Source organism: Emydura macquarii, unplaced genomic scaffold (assembly GCF_026122565.2).
Source record: "Emydura macquarii macquarii isolate MOO-44397 ecotype Brisbane River unplaced genomic scaffold, CSIRO-AGI_Emac_v2 contig_1348, whole genome shotgun sequence".
NCBI lineage: Eukaryota > Metazoa > Chordata > Testudines > Chelidae > Emydura > Emydura macquarii.
In genome coordinates, this window is record NW_027131485.1 from 2,892,169 (window position 1) to 2,903,597 (window position 11,429).

An 11,429-nucleotide genomic window follows, 5' to 3' on the forward strand; every position below is an offset into this window, starting at 1 on the left:
GTGGGGGGATGGGAAGGTTGGGCCATGGCCCCAGTGGCACACAGAAGGATCAGCGCCAAGTACAGGCACCGTGAGTGACCTTGGCCCTAAACAAGGTTGGCAAGAGGGAGAGACTGATTGAACCCTACCATGCTGTGTGTACAGGAACAATCTGGCCCTCAGTCTTTTCTACCTCTACTCTGACTGAGTCTGCAGCTGCAAAATAGCACCCCCTGTTGGTGTAACACGGCAGTTCTGGCACGTTAGAGGATAAGCCGTCGTACGATAAATCACTCTTTCCCCTCCACTAACAATCTTTTTTTTCTTCTTGTGGCGTGATTGCAATCAAAGATTCAGATTCAGACATCAGCCATTGACCATTTTTATTGCATTCAGTGACATTTCAGTTATTTACGGAGCACAGCACAAATCAGATGAGGCATTGGGCTTAAGGTAAAGCCAACGTCAGCAGTGAGATCTAGATCTGACTTAGCCACCCCTGGAGGGGGCTGGAAAAGAAATTTTCGGAGCAAACCGGCAAAGAAGAGGAAAAGTTCCATTTTGGCGAGTCCTTCTCCAACACAAGCCCTTCGTCCTGTAAAATTAACCAACATGGAGGTATGTGGGACTAGAGTCAGCAATGCATAGTTTGGTCAGTGCCTTTGTCTGAGATCTTTTGAAATGTACATACAATCTGTAACCACAGCCACAGGAGCCAGCAGACACCCCCCCCACCACACAATCTAGATATTTAAAGGGTTATTTATTCTGCCCATTCAGAAGATTGTGAGCATCTGTGACTGTTGTACAGTGTCTGGAAGACTGCAGACAAAGCAATGTCATTGTCTACCCATGTGCTGTGGATGATTTATACCCAAGTTTCCCAAAGTACCATTTAATCTGGAGAGTCTCAATTTTGGGCGCTCGGTTTCAGACAAATTTGGCCTGATTTTTCAGAGGTTCTGAGCACCCACAGCTCCCACTAGAGTCAATAGGTGCTGTACAATTAGCATAAAAACAGACTGAGCAGGAAGTTGTCGTTACCTATGGAGAATGGTATAAATGCCTCCTTCCTAGTAAAGCTCCCGTCAGCGTCAAGGAAGTGGGAAGGATTGAACTGATCTGGTGTTTCCCAGTACGATTTGTCTTTCAAAATTGAGGTCAGCAGAGGAATCACTTCTGTTCCCTGGAAGGAATAAGAGAAACTGGCAGGTGCAGCAGTAAATGGTCTGAGGTGGTCACTCTCACAAATTCGACTCGCTCTTTCATGTAAGAAGCAAATAGCACTGAGCAGGAGTAACTAGATCAACAGGATATTTCCCTGCTCTGTGGAATATTTAATCTGTCAGATTCAAGTGCATAGAAATAAACATCAGAACAGGAAGCTATGAGCATTATCTGTGGATGTTTAGTGTGCAGAATACATGTTTTTTGATACTGAGACCTGTTAATATTCCACTTCTCCCTCCTTACCTCATAAAATAAAAAATGATTTCTTTCCTAAATGTTTTCATTCACTCTCCAGACAAAGACCCAGCAAACGTTCTATGCCCAGATAAGCAGGTGTAAACTCAGAGTAACTTCACTGACTGCAGTCCAGTTTCTCTGGATGTATGTGGCTATAAGTGAGAGTAGAATCTGGTCCATAGCAGTAACCACCCGTTCTGGATGTAGCACAGATGGGAGAGGGAGGGATTAAATGCTGAAAGACTGAACACCAGAACTTCTTAAATTTAGATTCTTACTAGTTTTTCACAAACCTGCATAAATGTTTTGCCGTTTCAGTTACCAACCTCAAAACTTACCTTTGGGATCACATAACCTCTGAAATGTACATTGGTGGACGTTGAACGTGATACACTCATTGGGATAATATTGGAGAACCTTTGTATTTCATGTATCACTGCATCAGTGTAAGGCATTTTTTTCCGGTCCTCCAATTTGGGCATTTGTCCTGGTTCAATGACCTGATCCATTTCTTCCTGAACCCTTCCTTGAAAAGAGAAAAGGAGGATTCCAGTTTTCCAGGAATGATGAGGACACGTTACCACCTGCTGTGATCTCACTTTACCTTGCAATATCAATAGGATTGGGTTTAGCCAGGATTTGGATGGCCCCCCCTCAAGAGAAAAATCTGCATGCTGCAGAAATTAGTGCAGGTGGGTCAGTAGATGACATGCTTCTTTCAGAGCTGTTAGTGTGCCAACGCAGAGTTAGGGGGTATCATGGTAAATTCCAGGCCTGATTTTGTTCTCACACCAGTGTAACTCCATAGTCGTCAGTGGAAGTCAGAGCAGAATCCAGCCCACCATCTCTCAGAGGAGATGGGAAACCAATGAGTTTGTTGTGTTGCTGTAACCTGATAGCTTTTAAGAGAGTTTGGATGGGTGGGGTGTTATGGTCACTGAACAGAACTGTATGTAATTCAGCCTCTTGTTTGCTTGTGCATTTCAGTTAAGCTTAGCTGAATGAAACCTCTTTATCAAGCCATTAGTTGTTTTCTAAGTTAGGACATTTAATATTATTTAATCCAGTCTCAACTATATGGGAACCCTGCTGACTCCCTTCTGTAACTGAAGGCTTGATTAGATATTTAACAGAATTTTGTAAGTGATTAATTCTTAGCCTTACTCTGAATCTCTGGGTATTTCATCATCAGAAGAAGACCCCAGCGGACAGTGGTAGAGGTAGTCTCAGTGCCAGCAGCAAAGAGATCCAGTGTTGAGAACAGCAGATTCTCATTGTGAAAGTGTGTGTGAGAGTTTTTCGACTCCTTCAAAAAACACAATACATGAGCATTAGTTCTACAGCAAATTGCACAGATGACTTTTGCTTTTGTATTTTTTTCATCTGTGTCCCAGCTTTGCACGGATATATACATTATTATGAGTTTACCTCTTTAGTTATTTTAGTTTTAGGGAATGAAAGGGGTATATTGTAGACCAAGCACCTTGGAATATAAAAGAACTGGTCAAGCTGCAAGTACACAAGGAGTGCTTGTGTTGTCATACTAAACAATTAGTGGACCCCCAGTGATCTCAATAAAGGATATCACAGAAACATCAAACTGTTAGCTATAAGGATTAGAATTCGGCAACTCTTACTCATATTCAGTTATAAATTACTTCCCCACTAGTCCCACTCATTTCAATGTGACTATTCTGCTAATTAGGTCACTTCATCAGTGATTTCAATAAGCCTGCTCATGGACTAATGTACTACTCAGTGTGAGCATGGGTGGCAGACTCTAGCCCTGCTCTAGTGTATTCAGATCATCTCAAAGCTGTGTCTTTACACATCCCATTCCTTGCCAGATGTTCAGCATTAATAAACGAAGTGAAAGCTAACAGAACGGAAAGATGCAAGTTAAGCTGAGACTTAGCTTTAACGTACCTGCTGCTGCTTCATCAGAAATGCATCGACAAAACCTGTTAAGTTGCTTTCATTAAACTCCTGCTTGTGTTCCTTAAAGAACTTTTCCAGAAAAACGTTCAGCTCGTCTACGTTTCGTAACACGGTCTTCGGGGCGCCGAACAGAAATCCAAGAGACGGGTAGAAATTATATAACTGGGGAAAACAGAAGGATTACTGTTCGCTGGCATTGTGGTGAACCCATTTGACATCTTTAAAGAGGGGGTGGAGTCGGCGTTCCATGTCACACCATTTGTACCTTAGTGGGGTCCAGCAATGACCAGAGTTTGATTCTCTCCGAGCGTGGAGAAGAACGCCCAAGGTGTACTTAGCTAATCTGTGTAACAGTTTTGATAAGCAATTCTTTCCTGATTCACCCCTCCCCCCACCACATGTGAACTACTGATGCCTGAAGCCTCAAGATTGGACGGTCACTGCATACATGCCTTAGCTTGAACAATCCAAACTATCATCAGTGGTTATAAAGCGGCCATGCCTTTTCTATTTCAGCCCTCCACTTTGCTCTCAGTCCCTCTCAGACAGCAGATCACTCAGTTTGATTATGTGCTGCATAGAGAAGCTTTTCCTTTTATTTTACCGCTTTTCCGTTTCTCTGAGTGTGTCGTCTTAGGTGAAATTCACCCTGGTGCAGAGGTCTGGCTTAAGGTTTGACCCCATTGGTGGGGATGGGTGAAGGCTCTTCACACTGGTCTCAGGCGGGCCAGCACTGGTGGCCCTGTGATCCGAGGCATGGGATCTGTCTGATGAGGAGGCAATGGCTCTGATTCCCCACCCGAGTAGCACAAAGGGTATAAGTGACCTCCACTGGCTGGAGGTAGCAGCCTCAGGGGCAGACCACAGGTTGTGGGGGGTCTATTTTGCCTCTTGCCCTTCAATTGCTGGGTCTTTATGTGGGTAGAATGAATGTCACTTGTTGTGAGTTGGGGAAAGGCCCCTTGTCACTTCACGAGTTGGTCCATCTCAATCAAGTTCCCCATTAATCTGCTGTCTCCTTTTCAGGGAACATCCTTATGTCTGCAGCAGAAGGAATTAAACCGGAAACACACTCACTCTGCCGCTGCCTGCCTTGGACACCCAGGGCCAACAACATGGAGGGTGCGGATCTGAGCATAGAACCAGACCAAAGAGTACCTGCCCTGTTGGAATCAGAGATCACCAGCATCCTTCACACCAGCTAAATGTCCAGCATACAGCTCAGCCCCATCCCATCCCAGGGAACAGGGTGCAGGAGGCAGGGAGAACAAATGGGGCAACTGAAAGTCCCAGCAAAAGCAGCTGATGCAGCAGGATGGCTTGAGGTGAGAAAATCGGTGGTGATTCTGCATTGGATTCAAGGCACCAGATTCTTGGTTGGTCTGGGAGGAGGGTGCAGGGAGCCTCTTTTCCATCTGGAAGAGGCAGCCAGAATGCTGAGGTGAGCACTCCTGGAGCACCAGCAGTAGAAGCCCGAAGGGTTGGAGGGATGAGGAGTTAGGACTATGCTATTTCTTCTTAAAGGAGAACTCTGTGTCTCTGTAGAGCCTGGTCTCACAATGACAGATGAGGCATTCTGTCTGCAACGGCTCTATTCTAAAGAATTCCTCTGGTCATCGCTGCTTGGTTATGATGACTGCTCCCTCTCCATACAACCTATCCCATCCCCTGTTCATTTCTAGCTATTAAATCCAGCAGTTAGGCCTAAGAGTGGCAATGTGTTAATAAACCCCCTGAATTAAAAATAATTACCTGCACCATAGGAGAACCCAGCAGTTTGGTATTTTCACTTAACAACTTCAGCAAAGTTAGAAATATGGGATCTTCATAGTCAAATCTCTCACCGAACAATACTGAGCATATGACATTGGACACAGCACTGTTCAGTATCATCTTTGTATCAAAGGGTTTCCCTGTGTTTAAAACAATTCATGTGCAGAAAATGTCAGTTTCTGTCTGCCATACAGAAGTGCATTCTCTCTCTCTCTCAGGTGGAAATATCTAGATTTTGTTTTCTCTAGAGTAGTTGACTAAGTTATTGCACATTCTGAGGTAATGGTTTGCAAAATTGCACATACAAGTGAGTGTGAACACAAAATCAGATGCTTGGTTATGGTTTCCTTTGAAAATGTTGTCCTTAACTCTTAAAGCTAAACAAATTCACCATCCAGTAATATCCAGGGCTATCTTTTGAGATGCTTACAGGCTCAATTCAGCAAAGTACTTAAGTATGCACCTCACTTTAAGCACATGAGAAATCCCATTGACACCACATGCTTAAAGTTGGGGTCATGCTAAAGTACCTTTCTGACCTGGGGCTTAACTGTCTGTTTTAGGATGAAATTCGTAACACTCACCCTGGTGGGATTCAAAATAGTTAATGAGACAATTTAGCTCATCAAGAATTCGCACTTCAATGGTTTTCTTTCCAACCCCACAATCCCGTAGGGTAGATAAGGTGAATCTTCGCATTGTTTTCCATGACTCTCCGTGACTGAAAGCTATACCTAAAATACAGGTGAAAACACTGGTTATGAGTTTGATTAATGAATGCTTGTAAAGTACATTTACTTCCTTGTATGAAAACTGCGATGTATTTTCAAAGTATTCTATATATGAAAATGTGTAGGAACAGGATGATTTTTCCTTTTCATAAGAAAGCACTAATTATGATCAATTTAAAAAACAAAACAAAAGCTTGTTTACCATTTCCTTGTGTTGTCTTCCTAAATATAGGTATTTCTGCCCTGTCTCCAAATTCTTCAGCATGATTTAAAAGGGCATCCTTAATGATCTCATAACCAGCCAGCACCACTGCTTTTCTGGGTCCAAAATGCACAGTGAATATGTTGCCATACTTCTCAGAGAGCTTCAACATGTAAGTAAATATGTTAATTCAGAATCAGGTCTGGATCTGGGCTGTCGCTAACTGTGTGCTATCATCTGTGTACACACTGTTTGAGCCACTGCCTTTGGCTCATAGAAATATAATAACCCCACAATCTTCTAAGGCTGGTTCACCAGTCACACCCAGTGGGCCGCGTTCTGTCCTCAGAATTCACCCATGGAATAAGAACAGCTTTATGTAGATCTGAGGTCAGAATCCGGCCCAATAAGATCACAAAGAGTTCAGTTCTGTGAGCACCTTTAACTCCCATTGACTTCTCTAGGACTTTGCAATGTCTTCGGTAGGAATGGGAGGTATTCAGGGACAGATTTTTACAGGTATTTAGGGGCCTACACTTGCAGAGGCACCTGGGGGGATTTTCAAAAGCACTTAGGTGTGTTACTCCCACTGAATTAACCAGACGATTAACCATTGTATACAGTAGCACACACAGCATCTGCTTGGCTACACGCATAATCTGGCACTGTATGTGAAGAATTTACCCAGTCACTGCAAAATGAACATGTTTTTCCTTCTAGCTTTTAAATATTTTCTGCAGAGGAGACCGCAAGCCACAGACGCCTTGAGGCGTTTCTTGTGCTCATTCTAAAAGCCTCCAAGAATGTTTAGCTTAATTGGATCATCCAATGGATAAAAATTCCAGTGCCTCTTCTCTACAAAAGAGGTGTTGTCAGACTCCGCAACTACAGGGGACTGTGCCTTTGTTACAGCTGATCAGGGCTGATTTCAATGGGATTTAGGGGCCTAAATACCTTTGAGGACCTGGGCCCAAGCTGTTTGGGGCAGGGACTGTGTCTTCTTTATGTGGGTTCACTCCTTAAGATACAGGGCTCCTAATTGGAGCCTCTAAGTGCTACTGCAATGCAAATAATAAATAATGGCAGGAAGGGAACCTGGCCAAGACATCCCATGACCTGGCAATACCCAATGGACAGAACAACCTATGTGCAACGAGGCATACCTTAGAGCAAAACCCACGTCTGCTCTAATTTATGTCAGGTACTGGTCCAGCCCCAAGGTTTGGTGGCATAAACATGGTTTGAAGCCATCTTTGCAACCCTTTTTTGAGCTGCATTGACCGTCCACAGCTCAGTCATAGGTTGGGATTCGGGCCAAGTTTTTAATTGACAAATAGATATTTATTATTATATTAGCAGCCCGTGCTAATGTCTCTGCTCCTGTTGGAGGACCATGTCCTGTTTGCCTTACTCAGCCGACAAAGCCCACGGTTTTCATTAGGCTGTTCATGTTAGACGAGAAGGACTTGGTGAGAGATGTCATTTTAGGGCTACGGTGTTCTACAATAACAGTCCGAAGCATTGCAGCTTGCACACAGTGACCATTGTAAAATGCTATAGTGGAAGATGAACTGCTCGGGGTCCTGTCAACTTATAACAACTTACTCATTACCAATGGGCTTGTGTGTAAAGCATTAAAATACCATTTGAGAGCAATCCACAACCATTGCAAGAAACAATTCCAGAAAAAAAAAATTTTTTTTGGCACTTGTCTCTCCAGTCATTGGAGGAGGCTAGTGTTTCAGTCACATCTAGGATTATTGGTTGTCCATCAGACAGGACATATACTCTTAGACAATGTCACAGGAGCTCTGGGCTTTAATAGCAAGCTAAGAATGAATCTGTTACGCACCAGAGCAGCTTTGACAATCTAATGGTTCTCTCAGAATTTTATATCTATTTTAAACATACTGTCAGTCATCTGCTCCAAATTTAATCTTGTTTCATATGTGCCCAGGTGACGATTTGCAATGCATTGTAAATTGCATTTCAGATCACAAGAGGCACCTGTTATTATGCAAGACAAATTGAATTTTGTTTTTGTCTCATGACGGTTTGACAGTTTGGGAGATTCTTTGCTGCCTAGCAGAATTGCAAACTGTACAACGCAGCACCACACCACAAGTAGGCAATCATGGTAATTTCCCAACTTTCCTTCAGTTACTTCTTTGCATGAGTATTCCTTGGCATCAAATCTGATTTGTAGTCGCTGCACATTCATATTCCATGTGGCAGATTTGAAAGAAGGAAAACCGCTTGGTGGCTTGAGCAAAATGGGTCAGCATGCTGTGGGTTTCACAACGGCTTTGAAATGAATTTGAATTGTTCCCAGCCCTTGCTGTGAACACAGCTGTCATTTCATGAAACGAGGAAACGATCACATTTAAATATATTTAAGCTTTTCTTTTTCCTGTAGAAAAAAAGGTGTCCAAGTAACTGCCCAAATGGGATGAAATTAAAATCATGAACAAGAATCTTAAATATAAACCTGGTTGGGAATTAGTCAATGGAAGGAGAGGAAGACTCCTACCTGATTCAGAACAGGGGCGTTGAAGCTGCTTTCCCACATCTGAGGTGAGTACCCTAACTATTGGCTATTCCAGGGTTGAGTGTGTGTCCGTCCGTCCGTCCCCTCTTCCCCTCCCCCCTCCTTCTCTCTTTCAGTGTTTTGCAAGCAGATTTCTTGTTTCCTTCCAGCCCTATTTAAATAACACTGGCTCAGGGGAAGAGATGAGTTTGCACTTGCCCTAGCAATAAATATCTAACACTGGAAATAATGTAAAAATGAGCAAGTCTGTCTATGTTTAAGAACAGCCAGACTGGGTCAGACCAATGGTTCATCTAGCCCAGTATCCTGTCTTCCAACAGTGGCCAATGCTGATGTTTCAGAGGAAATGAACAGAACAGGTAAATTATCAAGTGATCCATCCCATTGGCCATTCTCAGCTTCTGGCATACAGCAATCCCTGCCTGTCCTGATTAATAGCTATTGGTGGACGTATCCTCCATGAACTTATCTAGTTCTTTTTTGAACCCTGTTATAGTCTTGGCCTTCACAACATCCTCTGGCAAAGAATTCCGCAGGTTGACTGTGCGTCGTGTGAAGAAATACTTCCTTTTGTTTGTTTTAAACCTGCTGCCTATTAATTTCATTGGGTGACCCTTAGTTCTTGTGTTATGAGAAGGAGTAACTAACACTTCCTTATTTACTTTCTCCACACCAGTCATGATTCTATAGACCCCTATCATATCCCCCTTAGTCATCTCTTTTCCCAGCTGAAAATCCCAGTCTTATTAATTTCTCCTCATATGGAAGCTTTTCCATACCCCTAATCATTTTTGTTGCCCTTTTCTGTACCTTGTCTGGGGTTATATCTTTTTTAAAAAGGAGGTACAGCTGTGTCTATTTTGTATGTGATCCTGATCCTGCAATCAAATCTACAGAGATGTACCTTACACCCACACAGAATCTTGTTGGAGTAAATGGAATTGTCACATGCTCCAGGTCCACTCATATGGCTCTGACTGGAGCATAGATGTAGGTGTTGGGGGTATATCTATCGATAAAAAACTTAAATTTGTTCATTTTTGTTTCCACACAATGGCACAACGTAGATACAACAGTACCCTCATTCACTAGATTTCCTTTCAGTTCCCAATCATCAAATATTGCAAAGCTCAGCGTGTCTATTCTGTCATTTCTAGCCTACCTCCATCAGCGACTGAAACGGCTTTTTCAGATCCACCACATTCAAGTTCCCGATGAGAGGAATGGGAGGTGGCCCCGGTGGCAAACTGCAAATTGACTTTTTAGAGCTGATCAAAAAATAAATGAGAGCCACCAGCCCTCCTGCCAAACAGAGCAGTGAGCTGGTGTTCAGGTACTGCAGCAAAACCTTCAGGATGGCCATACTTAGACCAAGGTACGGCACAGAGGTGAACAAATATGTGAGGATCTTGGGCATCTTGGTACTTCCTTTATAGAGATCCCCTTATTACCCAGACACACCCTCTGGGGATGGAGCTCTTTCATAATGAGAGGGATTCAGGCCTTTGTTTATTTACAGTCAGATCAGATTTTGTGAGGAAACGGTCAGCAAAAGCCCTGTTTGAAACATGGATTATCCTGGGTATTATCAAGCCAGAGCTCCTATTTCATCCTCAACACATGAGCACGGGGTTATTTTCAGGTGAATATCCTCAGCAATGTGTTTGAGTGCTCAGGAGAGTAAGGGCCGGATCCTGCTGTCATTGAAGTATTGGGCCCACAACAGGGGTGGGAAGTGCCTGGTGCTGGATTTGCCCCTGGGTTACTCTGATCCCTGACTACAAGCAGAAAATAAAGTGGAAGAACATAAGAACGGCCATATTGGGTCAGACCAATGGTCCATCTAGCTCAGTATCCTGTCTTCTGACAGTGGCCAATGCCAGGTGCTTCAGATGGAATGAACAGAACAGGACAATTATCGAGTGATTTATCCTCTGTCCACTCCCAGCTTCTGGCAGTTAGAGATTTAGGACTCCTAGTGCATGGGGTTGCATCCCTGACCATCCTGGCTAATAACCTATCCTCCATGAATGTATCTAATTCTTTTCTGACTGCAGTTATAGTTTTGGCCTTCATAATATCCCCTGGCAATGAGTTCCAGAGATCGACTCTGTGTTGTGTGAAGTAGTATTTTCTTTTGTTTCTTTTAAACCTGTTGCCTATTAATTTCATTGGGTGACCCCTGGTTCTTGTGCTATGGAAAGGGGTAAATAACACTTCCTTATTCACTTTTTCCACTCCATTCATGATTTTATAGACCTCTATCATATTCCCCCTTAGTGGTCTCTTTTCTGAGCTGAACAGTCCCAGTTTTTTAAATCTCTCCATATATAGAAGCTATTCCAGATCCCTAATTACTTTTGCTGCTTTTCTCTGTGCCTTTTCCAATTCCAATATATATTTTTTGAGATGGGGTGACCAGATCTGCACACTGTATTCATGCATGTACCATGGATTTCTATAGTGGCATTATGATATTTTCTGTCATATTATCTATCCTTTTCCTAATGGTTCCGAACAGTCTGTTTGCTTTTTGACTGCTGCTGCACATCGAGTGGATGTGTTCAGAGAATTATCCACAGTGAGTCCAAGATCTCTTTCTTGAGTGGCAACAGCTAATTTAGACCCCATCATTTTGTATGTATAGTTGGGATAATGTTTTCCAGTGTGCATTACTTTGCATTTATCAACATTGAATTTCATCTGCCCTTTTGTGGCCCAGTCACGTGAGCTGCCTTTGTAACTCTTCACAGTCTGCTTTGGACTCAAGAAGCGGGATGCAGCAATAAGA

General features: G+C 43.1%; 1 protein-coding gene across 1 annotated transcript; it reads right to left on the reverse strand.

Annotated features, from left to right (window-relative positions):
- Positions 1 to 386: 386 nt before the first annotated feature.
- Positions 387 to 10,001, reverse strand: LOC137155277 (cytochrome P450 2K1-like). The gene is made up of 9 exons (XM_067551479.1): positions 9,801 to 10,001; positions 6,091 to 6,253; positions 5,742 to 5,891; positions 5,137 to 5,297; positions 3,373 to 3,546; positions 2,611 to 2,752; positions 1,785 to 1,972; positions 1,024 to 1,165; positions 387 to 574 (listed from the first exon to the last, which is right to left on the reverse strand). The coding sequence occupies exons 1-9, from the start codon at positions 9,999 to 10,001 to the stop codon at positions 387 to 389; spliced, it is 1,509 nt and encodes a 502-aa protein (XP_067407580.1).
- Between the last annotated feature and the right edge of the window lie 1,428 nt (positions 10,002 to 11,429).

What these genes read in the sequence shown, in the direction of transcription:
- LOC137155277 (XM_067551479.1), bottom strand. Translation starts at nt 10,001, where the DNA reads ATGGCCATCCTGAAGGTTTTGCTGCAGTACCTGAACACCAGCTCACTG. An exon ending in GAAATACCCAGAGATTCAGA is followed by an intron (nt 1,973 to 2,610) that starts GTAAGGCTAAGA and finishes TCTCTTTTCAAG; the next exon opens with GAAGGGTTCAGGAAGAAATG. An exon ending in ATTTATACCATTCTCCATAG is followed by an intron (nt 575 to 1,023) that starts GTAACGACAACT and finishes TTAATTTTACAG; the next exon opens with GACGAAGGGCTTGTGTTGGA.